The sequence below is a fragment of the Nelumbo nucifera genome, chromosome 7, assembly GCF_055504915.1.
Source record: "Nelumbo nucifera cultivar China Antique chromosome 7, China Antique-T2T, whole genome shotgun sequence".
In the NCBI taxonomy this organism is placed as follows: domain Eukaryota; kingdom Viridiplantae; phylum Streptophyta; class Magnoliopsida; order Proteales; family Nelumbonaceae; genus Nelumbo; species Nelumbo nucifera.
In genome coordinates this window covers 32,731,415-32,754,460 of record NC_142655.1, presented here as the reverse complement: position 1 = coordinate 32,754,460, position 23,046 = coordinate 32,731,415, and the positions used below count along the sequence as shown (strand labels likewise).

General features: G+C 37.6%; 1 protein-coding gene across 1 annotated transcript in view; it reads right to left on the bottom strand.

Annotated features, from left to right (window-relative positions):
* Nucleotides 1–20,971, bottom strand: part of LOC104598282 (membrane-associated protein VIPP1, chloroplastic-like) — a 39,929-nt gene extending 18,958 nt beyond the window's left edge. Inside the window, exons 1-5 of the mRNA XM_010260268.3 lie at nt 20,613–20,971; nt 13,585–13,688; nt 13,348–13,458; nt 7,707–7,771; nt 7,542–7,623 (exon numbers count right to left, since the gene is read on the bottom strand). Coding sequence (XP_010258570.1) covers nt 7,542–7,623; nt 7,707–7,771; nt 13,348–13,458; nt 13,585–13,688; nt 20,613–20,739 — 489 coding nt within the window. The 5' untranslated portion in view covers nt 20,740–20,971. The remainder of the gene's footprint in view (nt 1–7,541; nt 7,624–7,706; nt 7,772–13,347; nt 13,459–13,584; nt 13,689–20,612) is intronic.
* Nucleotides 20,972–23,046: the final 2,075 nt, after the last annotated feature.

Sequence of the window (23,046 nt, the reverse complement as noted above, 5' to 3'; positions counted from 1 at the left end):
ATATATTGTGGTCTGACTGGCATTGTTGGAACCCCATCTGTTGAACTGCTAAGTAGAACTTACTAAACCAGGCCCGAGGTGATTGTTTCAAACCATATAAAGATTTTTTTAACCTGCACACTTTCTGCTCACGGCCTTTGGCACAAAAACCTGGAGGTTGGGTCATGTATACTTCCTCTTCTAAGTCACCTTCAAGAAAGCATTCTTAATGTCCAATTGGTGAAGTTCCTAGTCAAGATTTGCTACCAATGAGAGAAGAATCATGATAGAGTTCATCTTGGCTACTGGAGCAAATGCCTCTGCATAGTCTACTCCATATACCTGTGTAAAACCTTTTGCCACCAGTCTGGCCTTATACCTTTCAACAGTTCCATTAGCCTTATGCTTCATTGTGAACACCCACTTGCATCCCACTGGTTCCTTCCCTTCAAGAAGATCCACCAACTCTCAAGTGCCATTTTTGTGCAATGCATCAATTTCTTCCTTCATTGCATCTGTCCATTCAAGTTTGGATAAAGCTTCTGCCACATTCTTAGGAATAGGGATATTGCCAACAAAGACAGGAATGCATGATATGAAGGTGAGATATGGTCATAGGACACAAAGTGAGAGATAGGATGATTAGTAATACATGATCTAACACCCTTTCTCTTAGCAAGAGGAACACCAAGATCATTAATGACAGGGGAATCAACATTGAGAGGTTCAGGCATATCAATAGGAACAAGTGTACCTGGCATATGAGGAGGATCTGCCTCTAGAGAGTCCAGTGATGTTGGTTGCATAGTGTCAGGTTCTACGGCTCTTGAACTCTGTTGGCTTTTGTGACGGCAAAGAAAGACACGGAATGGAGGAGGATAGGAAGAGGAGGTAGTTGAGTCTGAGCCTGGGTGTGTTTCTCCTCAAGCCTACCCTCCCCTTGAGGAGAAACCGAGAAGAAAGGTTTATTCTCCAAGAAGGATACGTCTACGGAGACATAGTACTTGCGAGAGGTGGGATCATAGCAACAATACCCCTTTTGAGATAAAGGGTAACCAAGGAAAACACAAGGAATAGCACGAGGATCAAGTTTACCCCGAGTAGGAGACAAGTTATGAATAAAACAACGGCACCCAAAAACACGCACTGGAATGGGAGACAATAGAGCTGTAGGAAACAAAAGTTGATGTGGGACCTTATACTCTAGTAACCGAGATGACATACGGTTGATGATGTATATAGCATACAGAACAGCATCCATCCAAAAACCTTTTGGAACATTCATATGGAGTAATAAGCCACGAGCTACTTCGAGAAGGTGACAGTTTTTCCTTTCAACAACATTGTTTTGTTGGGGTGTCCTAGCACAAGAGCTTCGTTGAAGAGATCCACACGAAGCAAAGAATTCCATGAGATCACTATGGAAGTACTTTTTTTTTCATTGTCCAACTGGAAAAAATTTGAATTTCAATTTGGAATTGAGTGAACACCATGCATTGAAAGTCTCACAATTTTGGGCACTTCATCTCTATATTGCATAGGGTAAACCCAAGTATATCTAAGGTAATCATCAATCAAAGTAATGAAGTACTTATATCCAGCCTCGATAGGTAGAGTAACAGGGCCCCAAACATCAGAATAGACAATATGAAATGGAAATTCAGATCTTTTATTTCTTAAAGGAAAAGAACTTCTACAATGTTTACTCAATTGACATGTCTAACACTGCAACTGACTAACTGACAAAGACTTAAACAACTCTGGAAACATAACTTTTAATGACTCAAAAGAAAAATGACCAAGACGACTGTGCCATAAATAGGCTTGACTCTCAATGACTTTGTAACCACAAGACCAACTTTATTCTCCAACATGTAGAGATCATCCACCATGCTTCCTCTACCAATCGTCTTCCCCGAGGCCAAATCCTAAAACACACATGAAGATGGAAAAAAAGTAACTGAATAATTCAAAGAATGAGTAATACTGCTAATGTAGAGTAAATTTATAGGCAATTTAGGAACATGCAACACATTAGAGAGGATAAGGCCGAGTGGGAGAGATATGTGGTTCCTTGGCCAGCTATGGTGGAGAATGAACCATCAGCCAGTCTCACCTTATCTCTCCCAGAGAGAAGGTTGTATGCCTGAAATAAATTTGATTTACCGGTCATGTGGTTTGAGGCTCCAGAGTCAATTATCCAAGGGGAATCGAATGTATGATTCCTTAGGGTCAGAACTGGGATGCCTTTCCTAAGTTACCATGGGACTAGTCTCTTGAGATGCCATATTAGCTGAATTATACTTTTTCTGATTCTGGTGGATTGGTTTCTTACCCTAATCAGTTGTTGACTTCTTGCCCAATTCTTGTGCCCATTTAGGTTTTCCATGGAGATCCCAACATGTATCTCTGGTGTGTCTTGTCTTCTGGCAACGAGTGCACCAAATTTTACTTTTGTCATATGTTCTCTTCTGAGAATCACCCTTCTTAAAGGAGCCTCCAACATTAGAATCTGTACTTCCCCGGACAGCTAGGGCAACTGGCTCCCCCTCTTTACAATTCATCACACTTCTTCTACTCTCTTCTGACTGGACGAAGGCATAAACCTCCTGAACTGATGGCAAGTCTTTACTTCCCAAGATCTGCACCCTAATGGACTCATATGAAGGGTTCAACCCCAAGAGAAAAGCAAATACCCGTTGTTGAGAGACAAGTAACTTGTACGCCTTTGCATCTTCATCACACTTCTAATTCACATTTTGATAGTGATCCAATTCTTTCTAGATCGATATCAGATCTGAGTAGTACACTGAGAGACTCCTCTCCCCCTGCTTGCAAGTAGAGGATTCAGCTTGCAGTTGGTATATCTTGACATGTAACTTTGCTTGAATAGGTGGATTTTGCTTGTTCCCATATTTCATAAGTTGTTTCAGCCCACATGAATGTCTTTCTTACCTGTGGCAGCATGGAAACCAAGAGTCATGACATCACCATACTATTTTCTTGGTTCCACCTATCATATTCAGCACTTGCATTCTTCGGTTCCTTCACTTTCCCATTGATGTATCATATTTTCCCCCTAGCAATGATGTAGAGTTTTATTCCCCTAGACCATTCAAGGTAGTTTAGTCCATCGAAGGGAATTACAACCATGGGGAAACTCATATCCATTCCCCCACTCACTCCATTTTGACTTCCTGAAACCCCCGAAGTAGCAGAATTCTAGAGGACATGGTCAAAACAGAATTTCAGTCTCAACACTCAACTTAGGATCCCTCCTTACACCAGAAAATAAATTGGTCCACACACAAGTAATCAGTCCACACACACACTTCGGTTTGGACTCAATCTGAGCACAAAAAAACAGCACCAGTTTCCAGAAAAACAAGGCAAGATCAAACTGATTTTCAGACCTGTACGGTTTAAAAGTCCCAACCTACTAACTTTGCAGAAGGTCTAAGAACATTGATCATCAGGAGAGATCCTTACACACTTGTAATCAAGCCAAAAAACTAGAGAAAACAGGTCATCCGTGACCTACAGTCTCCTTTTCACAGGTACAGGATCACACGTTCCAAAACAGAAGAGGTATAAACCTCACAAAGGTCTGACAACATTCAGTAGTTCAGATTCATTCGTTTTATTCTCTTGGTACACGACCAAGGAAGGAAAAAGAGAAAAAAAAAAGGACTGTACCAGTCGTAGATCAGTTTTGATCAGCCCAGATTCAGTTCTCTGTTCCACCCAGATTCAGCAAGTTGAGAGGAAAGAAAACTTGTTCGATCTGCTCTCACAGTCAATAATCCTGCTCTGATACCATCTTGACAATATGACCGACTAGAAACAAGAGAGAAAGAGAAGAGAAGAAGAAGAGAGAAGATAGAAGAGAAGAGGAGAGATTGGTGACAATGGAATAGTGCTGGCGGCACCAGCTTCTATTAATATTTATAGGGCGTCTAAAATAAAAGGGAAAAGACCCTTATGCCCCTTCTGTAAGTAAAGTACAATAACAGAAAATAAAAAAGACTTTAAAACAACTAAACAGACCCTAACAAGACAGAAAATAATAAATAAGACATAAAATAAACTATTTCAACAGGAAGAAAGGAACCAAAGAGTCTTTTCAGATAAGGAAGGAGTAGAGAAGCGATCATTGAAACTATTACCACCAGAGTGGTCCAATGGGTTAAATCTTTGAGCATTTTTGAAGGTATTTCCACAAATTGTCACCAGGCCGACCTGGTCCTCACCTCCTTGGGGATTTATTAAGTTGAATTTTAGTGGTAACGAGGGGAATTCAGGTCCTTCCAAGCATTGGAGGTGTTCTCCGGAATGAGGGAAGAATTATTGCACTCTACTCGGGCCCAATAGAGGTGGGTCATTGATTCACCGAGGGTGGAAATCTTGGCCATGATGGAAGAAATTTAAAAAGCAAAGGAGCTGTGCACATTAGTAGGTTGATCAATGAAGGGGATTCAAAGTTGGTAGTGAATTGGCTGCAAAAAGAGGAGATTGGATGGTGGAACTTTGTTCATGAAAAAAGAATTCAATTGTATAACACAAAATATAGAGTTTAAGCTGCAGTGGGAAAAAAGGAGTGCAAATGTTTTTACTGATGCTTTGGCAAAACAAGGGGTGGAAAGGGATCAACTTTTCTGGGCAGTGTTGTAACTTGTGTAATCAGCTATCACCTAGGAGATAGTTAAGAGAGTTTATCTCTCTCCGTGGTGCTCCATTGTATCTTTTTGCATAATTAATGAAATTCTCCTATTACTGATCAAAAAAAAATAGACTGGACATTGCTTATGTAGTGGGTTTTGTAAGCTAATATATGCATTCCCCTACAACAACTCATCTAGCTGTTGCAGACCATGTACTTAGGTACTTAAAGAAACACCCAAGAAGAGGATTGATTTTCTACAAGCATGGACATCCTCATGTATAGAAATATACTAATGCTGACTGAGCCTGATCCTTTATTGATAGAAGGCCCACTACTGTTAATTTAGTTACTTGGAGAAGTAAGAAGCAAGTAGTTGTGGTGAGAAATAGTGTTGAAGCCAACTATAGGGTCAGTAAATCTTCTGGTTGAGGAATCTATAGATTGAGTTAGGCTTTCCTATGACATCTCCCATGTCATTGTATTGTGACATGAAGGCTTCTATAAACATTGCTCACAACCCAATTCAGCATATAAAAGTTATAAGAAGTAAAAAAGCCTGAAAGGGGTGAAATATGTTTATCTTATGTTGGCTCCAAAAATCAATTTGTTGGTGTATTTACTAAGAGCATGAACACCCCACACCATACTGAGTTATTTAACAAGTTGGGAATGCACTATATATAGCCCAACTTGAGGGGGAGTATAATCAATGTTTAGGAAATTGGAGGGAACCGGCCGATCAGACCAATTGAACCATCACTCATGCCCCTGCCAGTTTGGTCACACTCTAAGAACCAGAATTCATTAAAAACCGATCAAAACCGGCTGGCCAACGGGTTTAACCAGAGAACTAGTGAACCAGTCCCAGTTTTATATAACTGCCCAGGTCACTAAATGATGGAATTTTCAAAATGTTAATGGAAAGATTTGAACCGCCCAACCTTTTATTCATGTACAATGTCTTGTTATGTTAAGCTATTCCTTTATTCATGCTTATTTATGCCTCTTTAATGTGTACATTGCTTTAATACATATGTAATTTAAAGAAATAAAAGTTAAAGAGGCTTGAACCCTAGTCATTTGCTTTAAAAAATAAGGAACAAGCCATCTATCCACCACATTCAACTACACTATTATTTATTTGTAAAATATATTACATATAGTATTTCACAATTTATATGTGTATATATAAAAATTACGTCATCATAGTTCAACCTCCGATTTGACCACGATTGAAACTCTGACCCATGAACCTCTAATAATAAGAGAGGGTGCCACCCACTGATTGATTGTGCCCTCAAACTCTTTCTCTCTTATTTTCTTTTCTTCTAACTTATGTCTATGGAAGATTATAAATAGTAATAAACAATGATAGAGTTATCAGGCACCAATTACTTTTGGCCCTTTTATTGTTTCTTTTCTTCTCTTGCTCTCTTTCTTTTCTAACTAATCCACTGCAACTGCAACTAACACCCTCCCTTTCTTTGTTCAATTAAATCACACCATTCTCATGTCACGGTGCATCCCAAATTTTTATAAACCCAATTAGAAATTTAGAAAACTAAGTTTCCATATAAATGTGGCACAAAACACACTGAACAAGGAATATTCTTTGGAACATTCCCTAAGACATACCACACTCTCTTGGCCAAGGGAGTTTTTGATGCCTAACAAATACCTCAAACCCCTTGAACCCAAAGAAACTGCAAAGGTTTTGGCTTCATAAAAATTTGTTAATTTATTGGAACTAATATCAATACTTTTACTTATAAATTCAACTTCTCATTAAACCGCGCCCTTCAAGACATTAATGGACTAATAGATTCCCTCAAGAGTGAGGATATTTATCAACTATCTCTCTACATCAAAGCATAGTTGTCAAGGCGATGCCTAGGCAGCACCTAGGCGACAAGGTTCCCTTAGAGGCTCGCCTCGCCTAATCGCCAAGCAGTTTTATACATTGTGTTATAAAATACTTTCATATTCTTAACTTGTTGAGATTATAATTATGAAATAGACATTATTAAACTAAAATATTCATTTTGTGTGTTTATATACTAATTTTCTTTATTATTTTCTTATTTGTTAAGGTTTAATCAAACACAAGCATTGTTAAATGCTGTATTTAACCCTCAAAGACTTCAAAACCTGAAACAATAAGGAAGAGCTTACAATTTTGTCTAATCAACACATTATATCACTTTTTCTTTTCTTCTTTTCCTATAAAATAATAGGGGTTCAGCCCCAATACTTTTTGAATTTTTCTTTTTTTTTCTTCTTTTTCTTATGAATATGTTGGTTTTCTATACTTTAAAATGAAGTTTATACTTTTAGGCTGTTCTGTAACTTTTTTCTTTTTTGTTATCTTCCTAGAGAGAGTTAAGCTTGTTTATCTCTCTTTGGAGCGTTGTAACTAAATTCTTTTAATCTAATGAGTTTCAGTTATTGATCAAAAAAAAATGAAGTTTATACTATTATTATAACAACTATGGATAATTATTAAGGAAATATGGTTATGGAACCTAGGATATATGTATTTTACTTAAAAAAAAAATCCATCGCCAAGATGACTAGGCAACAAGGTGCCCTCCTGTCGCTTAGCCTCACCTTGGCACCTTTAAACTATGCATCAAAGACTCCATCCCCTTACGGCGACTGCTATTCCACAGGGGGGAGGGTAAATTTTGGGAATATAGAAAAGAAGAGTTCATATCCTAGCTCTCTTTTCATTTTGATAAACTCAATTATCAAACATGAATGAGAGAAAAAAGAATAGAGCATGATGTGTCATATTAATGTCCTACTAGGCTACTACCATATGTTACCAAGTTAAATCAAAATTTTCACTACAAATTAACTGTGTTTCAAAAGCAAGATAAGCTTTAAAATAAGTACTCACAGCATAAGATTTACGCCTCTTTAGAGCTTCACGAGCAAGATCCTCATCTCCTTTCTGAAGAGCAAGTTGTGCCCTACGATACCTTTATATAAAACAAATCTAAAAGAATATTAGCACATAAATTGACTCTTTTAAGTATTTAAAGACTTCCATGCCAAATGTTACCAATCTTCAGAAGCTTGTTCTGCAGCTTTGTATTTGTTTTCTAACCGCTTTTGAGATGCCAGCACCTTCAAATAAATTACAAATGTTGCATTATTACAAAAGCATTAGAAAAATAATTGGAAACAAAGTGAACTAACCTGATGCTTACATTTGGATTCCTAACCCTTTGGGATTTTTTTTATTGGAAACGGTAACTTTCATTAAGGATATTAAATATACATCTTAAACTGTCAACCACTCAGACAAAGAGTGTTGACCCCAAATAACATCAAGAATTACAGTACAGCCCAAAATAAGTTTTCCCTGAGCGTCGTCCCCTGTTTTGCCAAGCTATCTGCCACAGAGTTTGCCAATCTTCTTACCCATTCGAATGTTACTCCAACTTCCCTTGCCAAGCAGATTATTTCCCTTATTTGCTGTCTAAACTTCCATACACCCAACTTCTTTGTTTGCAGCCACCCTATTAACAATTTAGAGTATCCTTTCACCTCCTAGTTCTGAAATTCCCATTGCTTGGCAAATCTCAACCCCTATAGGAGAGCCAAAATTTCAGCTCTCGTAGAGTCTCCCACTCCTATGGGACCAGAGTATAATGCCACCATTCTGCCCTCCCCATCCCTAAAGACTCCCCCAGCTCCCAAGGGTCCTGGATTACCCATGGAGCTTCCATCAAAATTTAATTTTACCCTTTGTTGTGCTGCTGGTGTCCAAGAAGGCTGAAAGGCAGGCTGTCTGGTTGAAGAGTTTGCCACTGCTGATCAGCCCCTTTGTATATCATCCACTGAAAAATCTTTATATAAGTCACTTACTTTCAGCCAATGTATGACTTTAATGGCTACGCAGTCAAAGATATGTTTTGTTGATTTTTGTGCCCCTTGGAATATTCTGTTATTCCTTTTGTTGAAGATTAGTCAGTTTTTGCGTCATTTTTAGAATAGTTCTTTTTTATAAATGAGAGTAATTTTATTAAAATAAATATCAGAAATACAAGCAGCCTAGGAAGAGGCACGAGATGTTACCTCCCCCAAGGACTGAATCATAAACACTAAACATGCCCAAACCTGAGATACAAATTACAAAGTAGCCCAAAACAGATCACTCCTTGACACCCCTTGCTTGGCCAGAGAATCGGCCATTACATTTGCTGATCTGCTAACCCACTGGAACCTAACAGTCGTATTTCTTATCATCCATTTAAATTTCTTTAACAGATCCCTGTAGCCCCAACAAACTGTGTGTCTGGGCTATTCAGCCAGCCCACTACTACCTTGGAATCTCCTTCTACTAACAAATTGTTCACTCCTAATTGATTAGCCATCTGTATACCTTGTACCACTGCTAGTAGCTCTGCCCTTACAGAATCACCTTCACCCACTGGTCCTGAGAAAAGAGACAACATATTGCTGTCTTTATCTCTCAGAATCCCTCCAATTCCGGATGGCCCTGGGTTACCTTGGCAGCTGCCATCAAAGTTCAATTTTACCACTCCATCCGGTGGGGATTTCCATTCAACTTCTAATTTGTTCTTAGTGGAGACTGTAGAAGCCACTGCTTGTGTTGTTTTTAGAATAGTTGTGTTATGTTAGTTATTAGATAGGTAGTGGGGACCACAACAGTTATGTGAGTCCAAATTTTATTATGTTTTTGAGTCCTATACATACTGTTTTATGTTTTGCCGCCCTATAAGGGCATAGTAGTCTTTGTACTCTTATATTTTTTATTATAAATAACAAGAGAAGGGGGCGGCCAGATTATTGCTCTCCTACTTATTTCTTCTTCTCTTCTTCAACATCTCTCTCTCTCTCTTTCCTCTTCAAGAAAACACCTTCTTCTTTTATATTTTTTATATTTTTAAATTCCAGCAGATTTTTACTTGGTATCAGAGCAAGGTTTAGGGTTCTTGAAGCATCCTCATGCAGCCCTAGATTAGCCGACTGCATGAAGTAAGAAGAGGCTGGTCGATCTGCTATTGATTGCCCAGTTCTTGGATTTTTTGGTGAGGTCGAGTCATCAGGAAGGTGATCTACGTTTTGGCATCAAAATCAGGAGGAACTTGAGTACGGGGAAGAGTCCTAGAAAAGTTGGACTCTTTGTTCTTGGTCTGATCTTGGGCGCACAGGTATTGTTTGACTTCTTTTATTTTTCTGTAGAAGGCGGTTAGTTTTCTAGACCTTTCTGGGCCTTCTGGAGTGGTCGATTCAATCTTCTCTCTGTTGGGAGATACTAGGAGGAGAGAGATTTCTCTCCAATTAGGGTTTTCTTTTCCCACAGGGGTTTGTTTCTATTAGTGTGAACGACCGCGACTGATGGATTTTAACTGGAGCTTGAAGAGAAAACATGATCGTCAGGGTGAGTGTTCTGCCTACCTTCAAATAGTGGCAATTTGGAGATTTCACCAAGATGTTGGTGGGGATGACAAGGTTTGTTGTTCAAAGCTAAGGGGAACCTAATATTACAAGATGAATGTTGTCGTCAATTTCAACCCACCGATGAAAGTAACAGAGGATAGAGGACTTAGGGAATGGTTGGGGTCAAAAACTAGAGAAGATAGGATGCAACAGAGAGCAAGAGGGGTAGAAGGAGAATAGGGAATGAATGAGAGCGTGGTGTTCTACCCCGTTATAAGTTGCAGCAGTGGTGGATATTTAGGTTAGGTAAATGAGATAGGGGAATGAGAGTGATGTAGAAAAGTAATGGAGAGAACAAAATAATGAGGGACTAACGAGAATATTCGAGGAAATGAAATTGGATTGAGAGGGAAGGAGCATATTTCCGCTGTTGAAAGTTGTAGCAACAATCTATTTTGGGGAAAACAAGGGGTACGGTATCGAGAAGATGAAAAGAAAGAGAAGAGGGGAGAAAGGAGGAAGAGAGAGGGAAAGAGAGATTAAGAGATATCAGAGATAGGAAAAGGTTTCCACTATTACTAGCATTGGAAGTTCTATTTGCCGCTGGTTCATTGCCTCAGTTTGGTGTCAAGAGAAAAGGGGCGATGAATAGTGTTTATTCGGGCGGACTTCGAAAGGGAGAAGAAAAGAAGAGAGAGAGAATCTAGGAGAAGGGGTGTCGTTGTTGTACCCTTTGGGATTGTTCTCTTGTGCTTCTTTCTTCTCTTTGTATTATGTTCTTACTCTCAGCCTTTCCGTTGTAAAGAAAGTTGGTCCAAACCCATCCCTCCTAATAGACCTATTCATGGGCCAAGTAGCCCGATGGGCCGGCCCGGCCCGGCCCGATCTAAGTTAGGCTTGGACAGAATTTCAGGCCCGTGGGCTTAGGCTCGGACCTAAAATATCGGGCCCAACCTTTTTTGCGGGTCGGGCTCGGACTTTCTCAAAAAAGTCCGGCCCAAGCCCAAGCCCAACTTGATAATGTATTATATAACAAATATATATTTTATATAATAAAAAGCATATATATAATACATTTTTCTTCTCTTTTTTCAAGTAATAATGAGACCTTTCATTAGTTTTTTAGGTTTTAAGGTCTTTTAATATAAATAAAATAGTTTTTAATTGAATTAAAAAGGAAAAAAATCTTTTCTCCAAATTTCTAGTTGGGCTCGGGCTCGGGCCCAGGCTTCGGGCTTTATATGAGGGCCAGGCTCGGGATCAAGACCTAGGCCCAATGGTCGGGCCGGGCTTGGGCTCGGGCCTGAGCATATTTTGTTAATGTAGAGGTAAAAACTGGCCCGGCCCGGCCCGGCCCGTGACATAGTTGTCAAGGCATCGCCTAGGCGACTAAGCGCCCGCCTAGGCGACAAAAATTACATGGCGGGCGCCTTTTATAATGTCATTTATATTGATGTATCTTATTAATGTATGTGTTAATACATTTTATTATATGCTATATATATCAATTATACTTTGTTTTAATGTTTTACTATTGAAATTTAAAAGATCAAATGGTTTTGAGGAGAGAAAAAGAAAGAAAGAAAGAAAGAAAGAAAGAAAGAAAGAAAGAAAGAAAGAAAGAAAGAAAGAAAGAAGGATAGAAAGAAAAGAAAGAGGAAAGAAAGAATAGAATAATAAAGTTCTTTTTTTCTATTCTCTCTCTAATTAAATAAAATAGAAACTCCATCCTTGTTTTTTTTCTATTTTACTTTCTATCTTGAATATTTATCGTATAAAGTTAATAACCTTCTTTAGCTACTAATTAATATGAATTTGCTCTATTAAATACTTATTATAGTAGTATTATTTTTGAAAATAATGAAATTAATACATGTAAAAGATTTTTATCTTTTAGATGTGATGATTTGCCACATTTTTAGAGGAAATTTAATGTTCTTAATAAAGAGAATTGCTATTTTTTCAATTAACATACATGCTGGATGGTATATAAAACTAGGAAACTAGCCAAAAGTCAGTTTTTTATATTATAAAACTTTTATCGCCTACTAGGCGACTAGGCGCCCCAATGTCGCCTAGAATCGCCTAGACGCCTTGAAAACTATGGCCCGTGAATAGGTCTACCACCTAAGGTGGGAGCTCTTTGTTGGGAAGCCTCTCTTGGAACATTAAATAATTTGGACAATTTGCAAAAGAGAAGACCTACACTTAGTATTTCCCCAAACTGGTGTGTACTCTACAGAGCTAATGGAGAAAGTTGTCACCGCTTACTAATCTCCTGCCCCTTTGTTGTAGGTCATTGGGAAAAGTTTTTTTAGTCTTTTTGGATGCAGGTGGACTGAGCCTCTGCAAATTGGTAGTCTATTTGAGTCTCCAAATAGATGTGTAAAAAGAGTAAAGAGGTGGAGCATCTGTTCCCTCAATGTAAAAAGGTCAGGTCATTTGGCAAATAGGTGTGTAAAAAGAGTGGAGAGGTGGAGCATCTATTCACTCAATGTACAATGGAAATAGACATTTAAAGCTTCTAAATCTCCTTGTTCAGTGTTTCATTGTTCTTCTCTTGAAGGGCTCCCATGGTTCTACTGTCCTGAACCTCTTGGTCTTAAGTTCATCTCGGGTACTGGGTCAGACCTGGTGGTATTGGAGCATCTGTTCCCTCAATGAATAAAGGTCAGGTCATTTGGCAAATAGATGTGTAAAAAGAGTGGAGAGGTGGAGCATCTATTCACTCAATGTACAAAGGAAATAGACATTTAAAGCTTCTAAATCTCCTAGTTCAGTGTTTCATTGTTCTTCTCTTGAAGAGCTCCTCATGGTTCTACTGTCCTGAACCTCTTGGTCTTAAGTTCCTCTTGGGTACTGGGTCAGACCTGGTGGTATATGGTGTCATTTCCTATTTATTTGAGTTTTCTTTATTGGTTTCTTGTTTGGTGACCTTGGGGAAAAGAAATAAAAAAATATATAAAAAAAAAATGAAGAGGACCCCCTGTCTACTCCGGTGAGCAACTATTGGTACTTTGTGATGGTAATCCCTTGTTTAGGAGGTTCAAAGATCTAAAACAAGCAGATTTTGGAAGGGACTCAATATATATTAGGAGGGAGTGATATTTCATAAATGTATGCACCATCAGTTTTTCTGCAGGAAGGATGTCTTATCGTCTTATACTGGTAGAGTTTTCACATATAAATACAGTTTTTTGTTTTTAGTCCAGAAAAGAAAGAAAAATTAAGGGCACAAGAAGAAAAAAAAGAATTTAATGGAATTCCAATGAAAATCTGACTATAATATGTACCTGTGCTGTGGCTTGGCGCATCTTTGTCAAGTCGTCATTCATTTCAAGAACAGTTTGTTCTAAAATCTTCTCGGGATCTTCAAAGGAGCTTATTATTGCATTTGCATATGACTACACTTTGACAGAAAAATTAGACCTATATTAGTAGCATAAGTGTTTGAAAGGAAAAGCTGAAGTCATGAGCATCTTCAAAGAAAGGCATAATATCATTGTGTGTAAACATTTTTCTCATCTCACTTTGACAACTCTAGCAAATCGATCAAAAAGGTTCATCCTGGCACCAAGAGCTCCACCACCACAATCTATACATTTGGGTCTGTGGGAATAGGTTATCCATATGCCTGAAATTTTTAAGCCAACAAAAAATCATAAATACTAACAGAGGAATTATTTCGAATAGGAAAATTGAAGTGGAAAGTATAACCTGATTGTATGTATAAATTAACAAGTGAGAGAGAGAAAGAACTAATTTCATAAACTGCCTCTGACTGCAATATTGCAAGTTCTTCTGCTAGATACATATAATCTAAAGATAATGTTTTATTCTAGAGCACGCAGCATAAATAAGAGATTTGGAGCCTAATGCACTCAAGCAATAAAGCATACAAGTGATAAAAGTGATCATTTCTAAATTTCCTCTCAGCTAGTGTAGTATGTTACATTTGTATAAGACAAGCCACAAGTGTCCGTATGTGCAGTTAATAAAAATCAATTATCCAGCTTAAATCTCTACTGAAATGCCTCAATTAATCATCATGCTAGTCAAAGCTTATATTTGACATTTGAAATAACTTCCAACCTACATGTTCCTTATTTACTGGTTTATGGCAGACACTAGGGGTGTAATCGAGTCAAGTTGAGCCGAGTATTAGGCTGCTCGAGATCAAGCTTAACTCAAAACACAGAGATCAAAACTCGACTCGAGCTCGATTGGGTTTCATGTTTTTGGCTCGAACTCGACTCGAATCGGTTATAATTAAATAGTATTAAAAATTATAAATAAATTAATAATAAGAATATTAAAAATATAGATAAATTAATATTATATATGCTATAAATAAAAATATATTATGAAAACCAATTATAAATTTATATTATCTCAAAAAACTAATGTTTATTTATATTATAAATACAAATATATTAAAAAATAGTATTTTATTATGAACTCAATTAGACTTGCGAATCACTCAAGCTAGGTATTGCGAAGCTCGAACTTGGCTCGACCATCTACTCGAACTCAATTACTTCAAGCTGAATTCTAGTATTTAGCGAGCTGAACCCAAGTAGGTCGCGAGTAGGCTCAACTCGCTTACACCCCTAGTAGACACCATAAGTACCCACTATGACTCTAAGATAATGGTACCTTCAAAGAGAATTGGTGGGGAAAATGACAATTACATCTTGAATGAGCAAAAATAACTAAAAAATATATTACTTGTATAATCATAAAACTACAATAATAACCTACTGAAATCTTTCAATATTCAACTTTAAAAACCACCTATTAGAATATCTTTTTTTGTCAATAATGATAATTCTATTACTAATCAATTCAACTAATTAGAACATTCAATACTTTAAAACTTTTACAATAAAACCTTAATTCAGTCCTGCTACAATGTATTTCTAAAACAACCACTTCTTATCCTTATCTAGGATAAGGCTACTCTAGTCAATTTCCTGATTTGCATGGGTCCAACATATGGTCATTGTGGTGTATCTTTCTCTTAAATCTATTTCAAGATAGGGTTTAGCTGCATGAATCTTGTTTTGGTTTTCCTGCCATAGACTTTATGGCCTTAAAACCCGTATCATCAAACTATCTAAGTGGTGAAAAGTTGAGGGCATGAAAGGGTCAAAAGGAGTAAGTGATGTGCAAGAAGTGATTGCTTAAGATACGAGCTGGAGATATTGGTTTGTTATTTGGTTGGTAGATTATTTAGTGCAGATACAGATGAAGAGTTTGTTTCTAAGACTGCATTTGGTAAGAAGTGCAGAAAGTGAATGCACTGATGTGAATGCAAACTTGTTCAAATAGAAGCATGCAAACTTGGTTCAATTTTACGGCAAGTCACCCGGAAATTTACAGTGTCTTGTTTGGCTGCAATGAGTGCAAACATGAATCTCAAAGCTGGAACCAACCTATCTTACATTGACCACCATTGAGTGCAAAGTCTGCTTCCACCCATTTTGAATGCAAAAACAGTTGAGAAAAACAAATTTATTTTCATTTTTAGTACAAAAATGCATTCTTACTAAACCAGACCAGAGTGCAAATTTGCTTCACTTCTGCATTGCACTCTTACTAAATGCAGCCTAAATGAGTATCACTGGAATGGTGTCTAGAATCCAGTTGATGCCACAAAGTTAGGTGGGGATCTGTTCTCAGAGGCGTGTAGGATTTAACAACAGACCAGGAAGATTCACTAGGGTCCAAGGAACCAAGAAGTTGGCCACATCTTATCATTCAAAAGATCAGGTAGGAGTAGAAGTTGCTGATATCGTATAATGGGAGAAATATTTTGTTGCTATCAGAAATTGAAAAATCAACTGAAGACAGGAGAGTTAAGGCATTGGAAGATAGGAGAGATGAGATTGTTTCAGAAGATGAGGATGAAGCCAACGTACCTGCATAAAATCAGGAAATAGAAGGTGGTTTATGTGATGGTGGCAAGGTGAGAGATGCTGAATCTTCCTGCGGAGATGAGGTAGGTGATGGGAATGATGAAGGTCAGGGTGTAGTGGGGGAGAACAGAGGCAACAATTGCCAAGAATAGGGGTGAGCATTATTCGGTTAAAACCGAATTACTGAACCGAAAATTTTGGTTTCGGTTTTTAATAATTTTGGTTTTCGGTTTCGGTTTTCAGATTTAGAAATTTGGTTAACCGAAAAAACCAAATTAGCTAAAATTCATTATATAATATATAATATATAATATGCTACATATTTATATATTAATATATTATATAATGTATTATAATGAAATTAACTTTCATAACATATATATTATAGGTTATAATATATAATATTATATATATAATAACTAAATTCAGTTTTTAACCAAAATAACCAAAAACAGAACCGAAAATTTCGGTTCGGTTATTTCGGTTTTATTGAAAATCGGTTTCGGTTTTCATTTTATTATTTCGGTTTTAAAAATTTCAGTTTATTCGGTTCGGTTTTTAACCGAATGCTCACCCCTAGCCAAGAAGTAGAATGTGAATGGGAAATTGTTAGAATAAGTGATGCAGAACCCAGACCTGTGTACGGGAGTAGCCAGCTGAAACTAAAGGCTTACAAAAGAAGAGGTCCACGTCAGCTCTCAGACACAACTAATAACAGAGTGGCATAACTGAATGTAACTACCAAGAATGTAACAGAATGTAACAACCTCATCTATAAATACAAAGCGAGCAAATAAAGAAGTAATACAGAATTACTCAAACATCTCTCTCTCTCTTGTCCATTTCAGGAGGTGGTTCCTCATCAGAACCCTGAGTTAGGCAGTCCCTAACAACTAATTTGGTATAGAGCTTGATGCCGAACACACAAGCAACTTCAATGGAAGCCAGAGTCGACCACGTTGAAGTCGAGCTCCATCACGTATCTGGTGACATAAGGGAAATGAAGGAAACTTTGTCTGCTCTAATGAGGAAACTTGAACAGACTGGGGGCGATGGGAACAGAGAGGGTCGATCCAAACAATGGACGAAGCCAAGCAAGCAATTGACAAGCATAAGTGTTATACTATTTTTCCCAAACCTTATGGGTTGTGGTATAGTGTTGAACAGTACTTGTGATTTTAGGAGTCATAGAAATCAGCAAGCATGACATCACAGTTGCATTTTCTCTACACCAAGTGCTATAACCCGGTTCCTCTTCCTTGAGCTCTTTAATCTGCACATCAATGTATTCTTGCAATCCATGACTTACCATGGACAATTTTGCTGAAATGACCCACTCCCTATAATTGTATTCATCTAATTTCACATTAGTAACCTGTACCGTAGGGCTTCCAAGATGAATAACACTATCTACAGTCTTGGAATCTCCAGATGAAACTTCACTTGTGTCAGAAGACATCTTGAACTCAGACAAATTGATATTTAGCAAGTAGAACAGGTCAAACAGCACCTTCCTTTGTTTGAACTCTAAAGATAATTTTGCTTAGAACCCACACAAATCTCCTAGACTGAAACTTCTTGCAGTCCAGTGCCTAGACCTGAAAAATAGGCCTCTCTAGTAGTCCACACAACTATTCCACAGCTTCTTGCCCTAACTGGGCATACCATCAAATATTCTGAGCCTCCTTGAAGATTATCCGAAGGAAAAAAAAAAAAAAACCTAGAAACAATCTCAGCTAACCACAACCAGCAGTAGGGTACCTTATTGTTGCTATAACAAAAGAAAAAACACTAGAGAAGAACAAAAAAAAGTGAATGCAAGAGTAGACAAGCAGAACAAGAGCAGATTATTACTTTGATGCCATGTTTGTATTCAGATTCATGAAGAAAGAAAAGAAACCAGAGAAAGAAGAAGAAGTGTTAAGAGAGTAGGGCAGCACTACCTAACCAGCCCATAAAAATGATATTTATATTATGGTTACAATAATACATGAGATCACCATCTTACCTCCCATTAGTGTACAGTAATATAACTTAAAATAAAAAAAGGCCCAGGCCCATTAACCACTTAATAACAGTACAGACATAACAGAACAAAACATGATATAACATAAATGGGCCAAAGCCCAAACTGTTAAGTCCCATAACAGATACTATGGATGAAGTCAATAAAAGAACATAAAATTGACAAGATTGTAGATAAAGAGGATGCCAGCAAGGTGTTTGGTGCTATCTTTTTTGGGTGGGGAAGGTTTTGCTATCAAAGCATTTGAGGAGCTAGAAACAAGGAGAGGAAGGAGAGGGAGAAAGGAAAAACCAAACAGCAGAAAGAAGGTTGAGAGGATGAATGGGTAAAGCGTTATGAAGGAAGCACAAGAAAGTCAAAGAATACCAAGATATGATTTATGGAATGATCTTATCTTGGAATTGCAGAGGATTAAGGGATTACATGAGGAGAGAACAAGTCAAATATGTCGTGAGAAGGCACAAGTGGAGACTGTAGTGACTATACTACTCCAAGAAACAAAGTTCCAAAAGTTTGATTGGAAGGAGAAGTATGAGGCTTTTTTAAAATAAATAAAAAAGAAAATTAATTAAAATTGTAAAAAAAAAAGATATAAAGGTACAGATAGAAGGTGATGAGAGATCACCCAGCCAAAAAGCAATAACAAACAAATACAAAACAATATAATATTCATTTCAGCCCAAACAATCCAATTCTAAAGATGACCAAAAGCCACACCTAAAAATTTCTTTATTAACCTCTGAAAACTCTGGTAAAATCATATTCCAAGGTTCTGAGGGATTGAGTGGAGGTGAACAAAAAAAGGGTCAGTGAGGTAAGGCAAATATGATAGACAATTAGATAAAAGGATAAATGCAAATATGATTGTTGAGAAAGAAATTCAAGTCTGCAAGAAGCTAGGTTTGTTCTTTCTTGGTGGTGAAGAGTTTGCAAAGTAAGTGTTTATGGAACTAGAAGAAATAGATAGAATTGGAGACTTTAAATTCTCAAATTCAAAAATAATTGAGAATATTGGAGGGAGAAATTTTGCTATATCAGGGATAATGGAAATGAAGTTTCAGTTACTAATGAGAGTGGTGGGTTTTGTCAAGAAAGGGTGGATAAGTTAATTCTGATTGTAGCATGACTGAAAACTGGGGAGGATGTTGAGATAAGACGGTAGGTCAAGCAGGTCAGTTGTTTAGGATGTATGCTAAAATCTTGAGTTATAAGGTGAGGGATGTTATTCATGTTATCATGGATTGCTGAGAGGTTTCTTGGTTGGAGGTTCTTGTTAAAGTTGGGTAGGATGCCCTCATATTAGGATGTATTATCAAGAACCTTGTTTGCGGGGTTGGATTTGTAGGGGCATTATATTCCTTGGTTGGCTGTAGTGTTGTTACTTCGTTATTTCCCTTTTCTCTCAGTTAACTCTTATTACCTGACTTCATATTTTCTTTTTATCTATCTAACTTTCCTTTATAATCAAAATAAACAATAACATTCTATAGTGAGCATATGGATGCTGGTAGACATCCACACCTAGATGCTGTTTACATTACTGCATACATAAGAAACAGCAGAAACTGGGATAGGTTATAAGGTTCAAATACAACCGACATCATTATCAAGGATAAAACTATCAGAGAAACTATTTTAAGATAACAGGAACTAGGCTTATGTTTCCAGGCATATTACAAAGGACTAGAGAGGTCAAGTAGTAGTACAACAAAGAATCATCTTAGAACACCATATTGGAAGATTAAAAAAGGCATGCCATCGGAGCTTCATGATAATGTTAAGCTAAAAATCCTTCTCCTATATCCCATAATACACACTTAACCAGATCCTAACCAGTCTGGAGTCTACATATTCTTTTAGGTGTAAGTTTCATATTTGTATTGTAACCTGAAGGAATAGAGCATTAAGCTGCATTTTTCTTTGCAGGCACTAAAAAACCTTTGCACCTTTGCTTGGTACATAAAACAATATAAGTAAAAACTTGTCCGAGAAATGTAGTACAAGGAAAGAGCTTGTATTCCAAAAGTTCAAAACACCCCAATCCAGAAACATAACCCCAAAAATAAAATCAACGTTATTCTCAGCTCTTTGATTAATTAACGGGGAATTAGAGAGAAAATGCAAGTAAGCATCTGCTTCCGTTGTCTGTGTGTGTGGGTGGGTGGGGGGAGGAAAAGGCATGAGCCTGACAATTCCTTAAATATTTCTCAAAGTTACAGAAATTGTGTATCAGCAAGTTAATGAGGATAACAAAAACTAAATAAATAACAATGGTACATAAAAAAAGCAGCATCTGTTAGGGCAATGTCAAGGAGCTCATAGACCATTATATTAAATATCTCGGTACAACAGGAAATCTAGAAACATGGAGAACAAAATCCAATCTCTTAGTTCTTGTCTGGTTCCACATGTGTGCCAAAGCCCTTCGAACAATAAATAAATAAGCAAGCATCATTCTTCGATTTAAGCAAGTTCCCCAAACAAAATTGAGAGAAAGCAACAAAAGCAGACAAACTTAAGTTACAGCAAACTCCATGAATATCACATAAGGCGTCGAACTTAATTAATTAGGGACCATAAAGAAGACAGAGAAATATCCTGAGAAGAAACATACCTCCACCATTAAGGAAAGACGTCTTCAGGGGTCTCCTGAGGGCTACAAGTCTGTTAGAAGAGAGCTGTAATGAAGACGATGGTGAAGATGACATGCTTAACCCAGTAATGGGTGCTCTGATCGCCATTTTCAGAACAAACCCACCTCGGCAATTGCGGAGACAGGATAAATACGCCAATCCTAGTAGGAAATGGAATCAATTGTCGAATATTTTTGTTTCCCGTCGGAATGGGTGGTCTGTTTTCAGACTGTTCAGAGTCTTGCTTTCTTTTGTTTCAACGTGTGGTGAGTGATGATAGATTTGAGTTTTGAGGTAGAGTTGTCAATGGGGTCGCTTCTGGTTCGAGACAGGGTGGCCCAGTCCCGAATTTTTGTTAATCGTTCAATAAAGTATAAACCATACACAAAATGAGTTTGGGTACAAATCAATCTATGTACAAGAAGGCATGTGAGGACGAGTAATAGTATTTTTTGCCTTTTTTTTCATGGAAATTACAATAATGCCACTCTCTATTACTCTCTTTGTTCTTTTGATTTTTTCTTTCGAATGACAAGACTGACACTCTCTCTCCTACCAACTCTTTCTCTCTCTCTTTTTCTTGTAAATTACAAGAATGCCATATCTTTCTCATTATAAATTATAAGAATGTCACTTTCTCTCCAATCGAAGGTGACCTTAGCTCGGCATCTCGGCTGTTAGGGAACTTGCAATCAAAGGTAGTCGAGTTCGAGCCGAGCCGAACTTGAACTTTTGAGCTCAAGCTCAAGTCTCTAATTCGAATCGAGCTCGAGCTAGACGATACCTCAACCACTGAGGGAAACCTCAACTCGGCACCTCGATCACTGAGGGAGATCTCGGCTCAGCACCTTGACAACTGATGGAGACCTCAGCTCAACACCTTGTCAACTAAGGGAGACCTTAGCTCGACACCTCACCTGCTAGGGAAACCTTAGCTCGACACTTCAACAACTGAGGGAGACCTCGGTTTGGCACCTCGGCAATTGAGGGAGACCTCAGCTCAATAGCTTGGCTACTTGAGAGACCAGCAATCAAAGGTAGCCGAGCTCGAACTTCCAAGCTTTTGACTCGAGCCGAGCTCGAGCTCAAGCTGATAGTTTATGAACAAGCCCCTGCAACATAGGGCCCCCTCCGCTACTAAATATATAAAGCATAAATGTGTACGTAAGAAGGCCTAAGGATGAGGTAAATAAAATCTAATAGAATCTTTTGCCTTTTTTCATGGAAATTACAAGAATGCCACTCTCTCTCTCTCTCTCTTGCTTTTTTTTTATTTTCAAATTACAAGAATGTCACTCTCTCCCCTACCAACTCTCTCTCTCTTTTTTCTTACAAATTACAATAATGTCGTCTCTCTCTCCTTATAAATTATAAGAATGCCACTCTATCTTCAATTGAGGGAGATCTCAGCTCGACATCTCGACTGCTAGGGGACCTGCAATCAAAAGTAGTCGAGTTCGAGCCAAGCCGAGTTCGAACTTCTAAGCTCAAGCTCAAGTCTCTAATTCGGATTCAGCTTGAGCTACATGGCACCTCGACCACTAAGGGAGACCTCAGCTTGGCACCTCGGTCACTAAGGGAGATCTCGACTTAACACCTCGACAATTGAGGGAGACCTCATCTCGGCACCTTGTCAACTAAGGGAGGCCTTAGCTTGACAACTCGCCTACTAGGGAAACCTCAGCTCAACACTTCAACAGCTGAGGGAGGCCTCGATTTGGCACCTCAGCAATTGAGGGAGATCGACTTGGCACCTCAGCAATCGAGGGAGACCTCAACTTGGCACCTCGGCTGCTTAAGTGACCTACAATCAAAGGAAGCCGAGCTCAAACTTCCAAGCTTTTGACTCGAGCCTATCTCAAGCTCGAGCTCAAGTCTCTAATTCGAATCGAGCTCGAGCTAGATAGTTTATGAGCGAGCCCTTGCAACGCAAGGCCCCCTCCGCTAGTATATATACTAAAACAAGGAAGTTTAGAAATTTTCTCCTTTTTTGAATTTTTTATTTTTTAATCTCTTCTCCTAAACTACCTCCCTAACTTTCTCCAAAATTATCTCTAATTTAGTAGAGAGTTTTTCTCCTAAATTATCCCTAATTCCTATGTATCCTCTTCCCTACTTTTTATCTATATCTATCTAAAGAAAGTCTAGATTAAAAAATGTAATAATTATTTAAATATTCTAACAAAATTAAATAATAACTTTAAAATATTTATTAAAAACACAAAAAATAATTTTATATTTTTAAAAAATATATCACAAAATTATGTACTAACAATTTAAAATATGTTTTTCCGAATTGTCAATTTAAATGTTTTTCAAATATTTAATAATATGTAATAGCTTTAAATAAATAAATTTCAAATAACAAAAAATTTAAATATTTTATAGATTATTTAAATATTTAAATAACTAAAT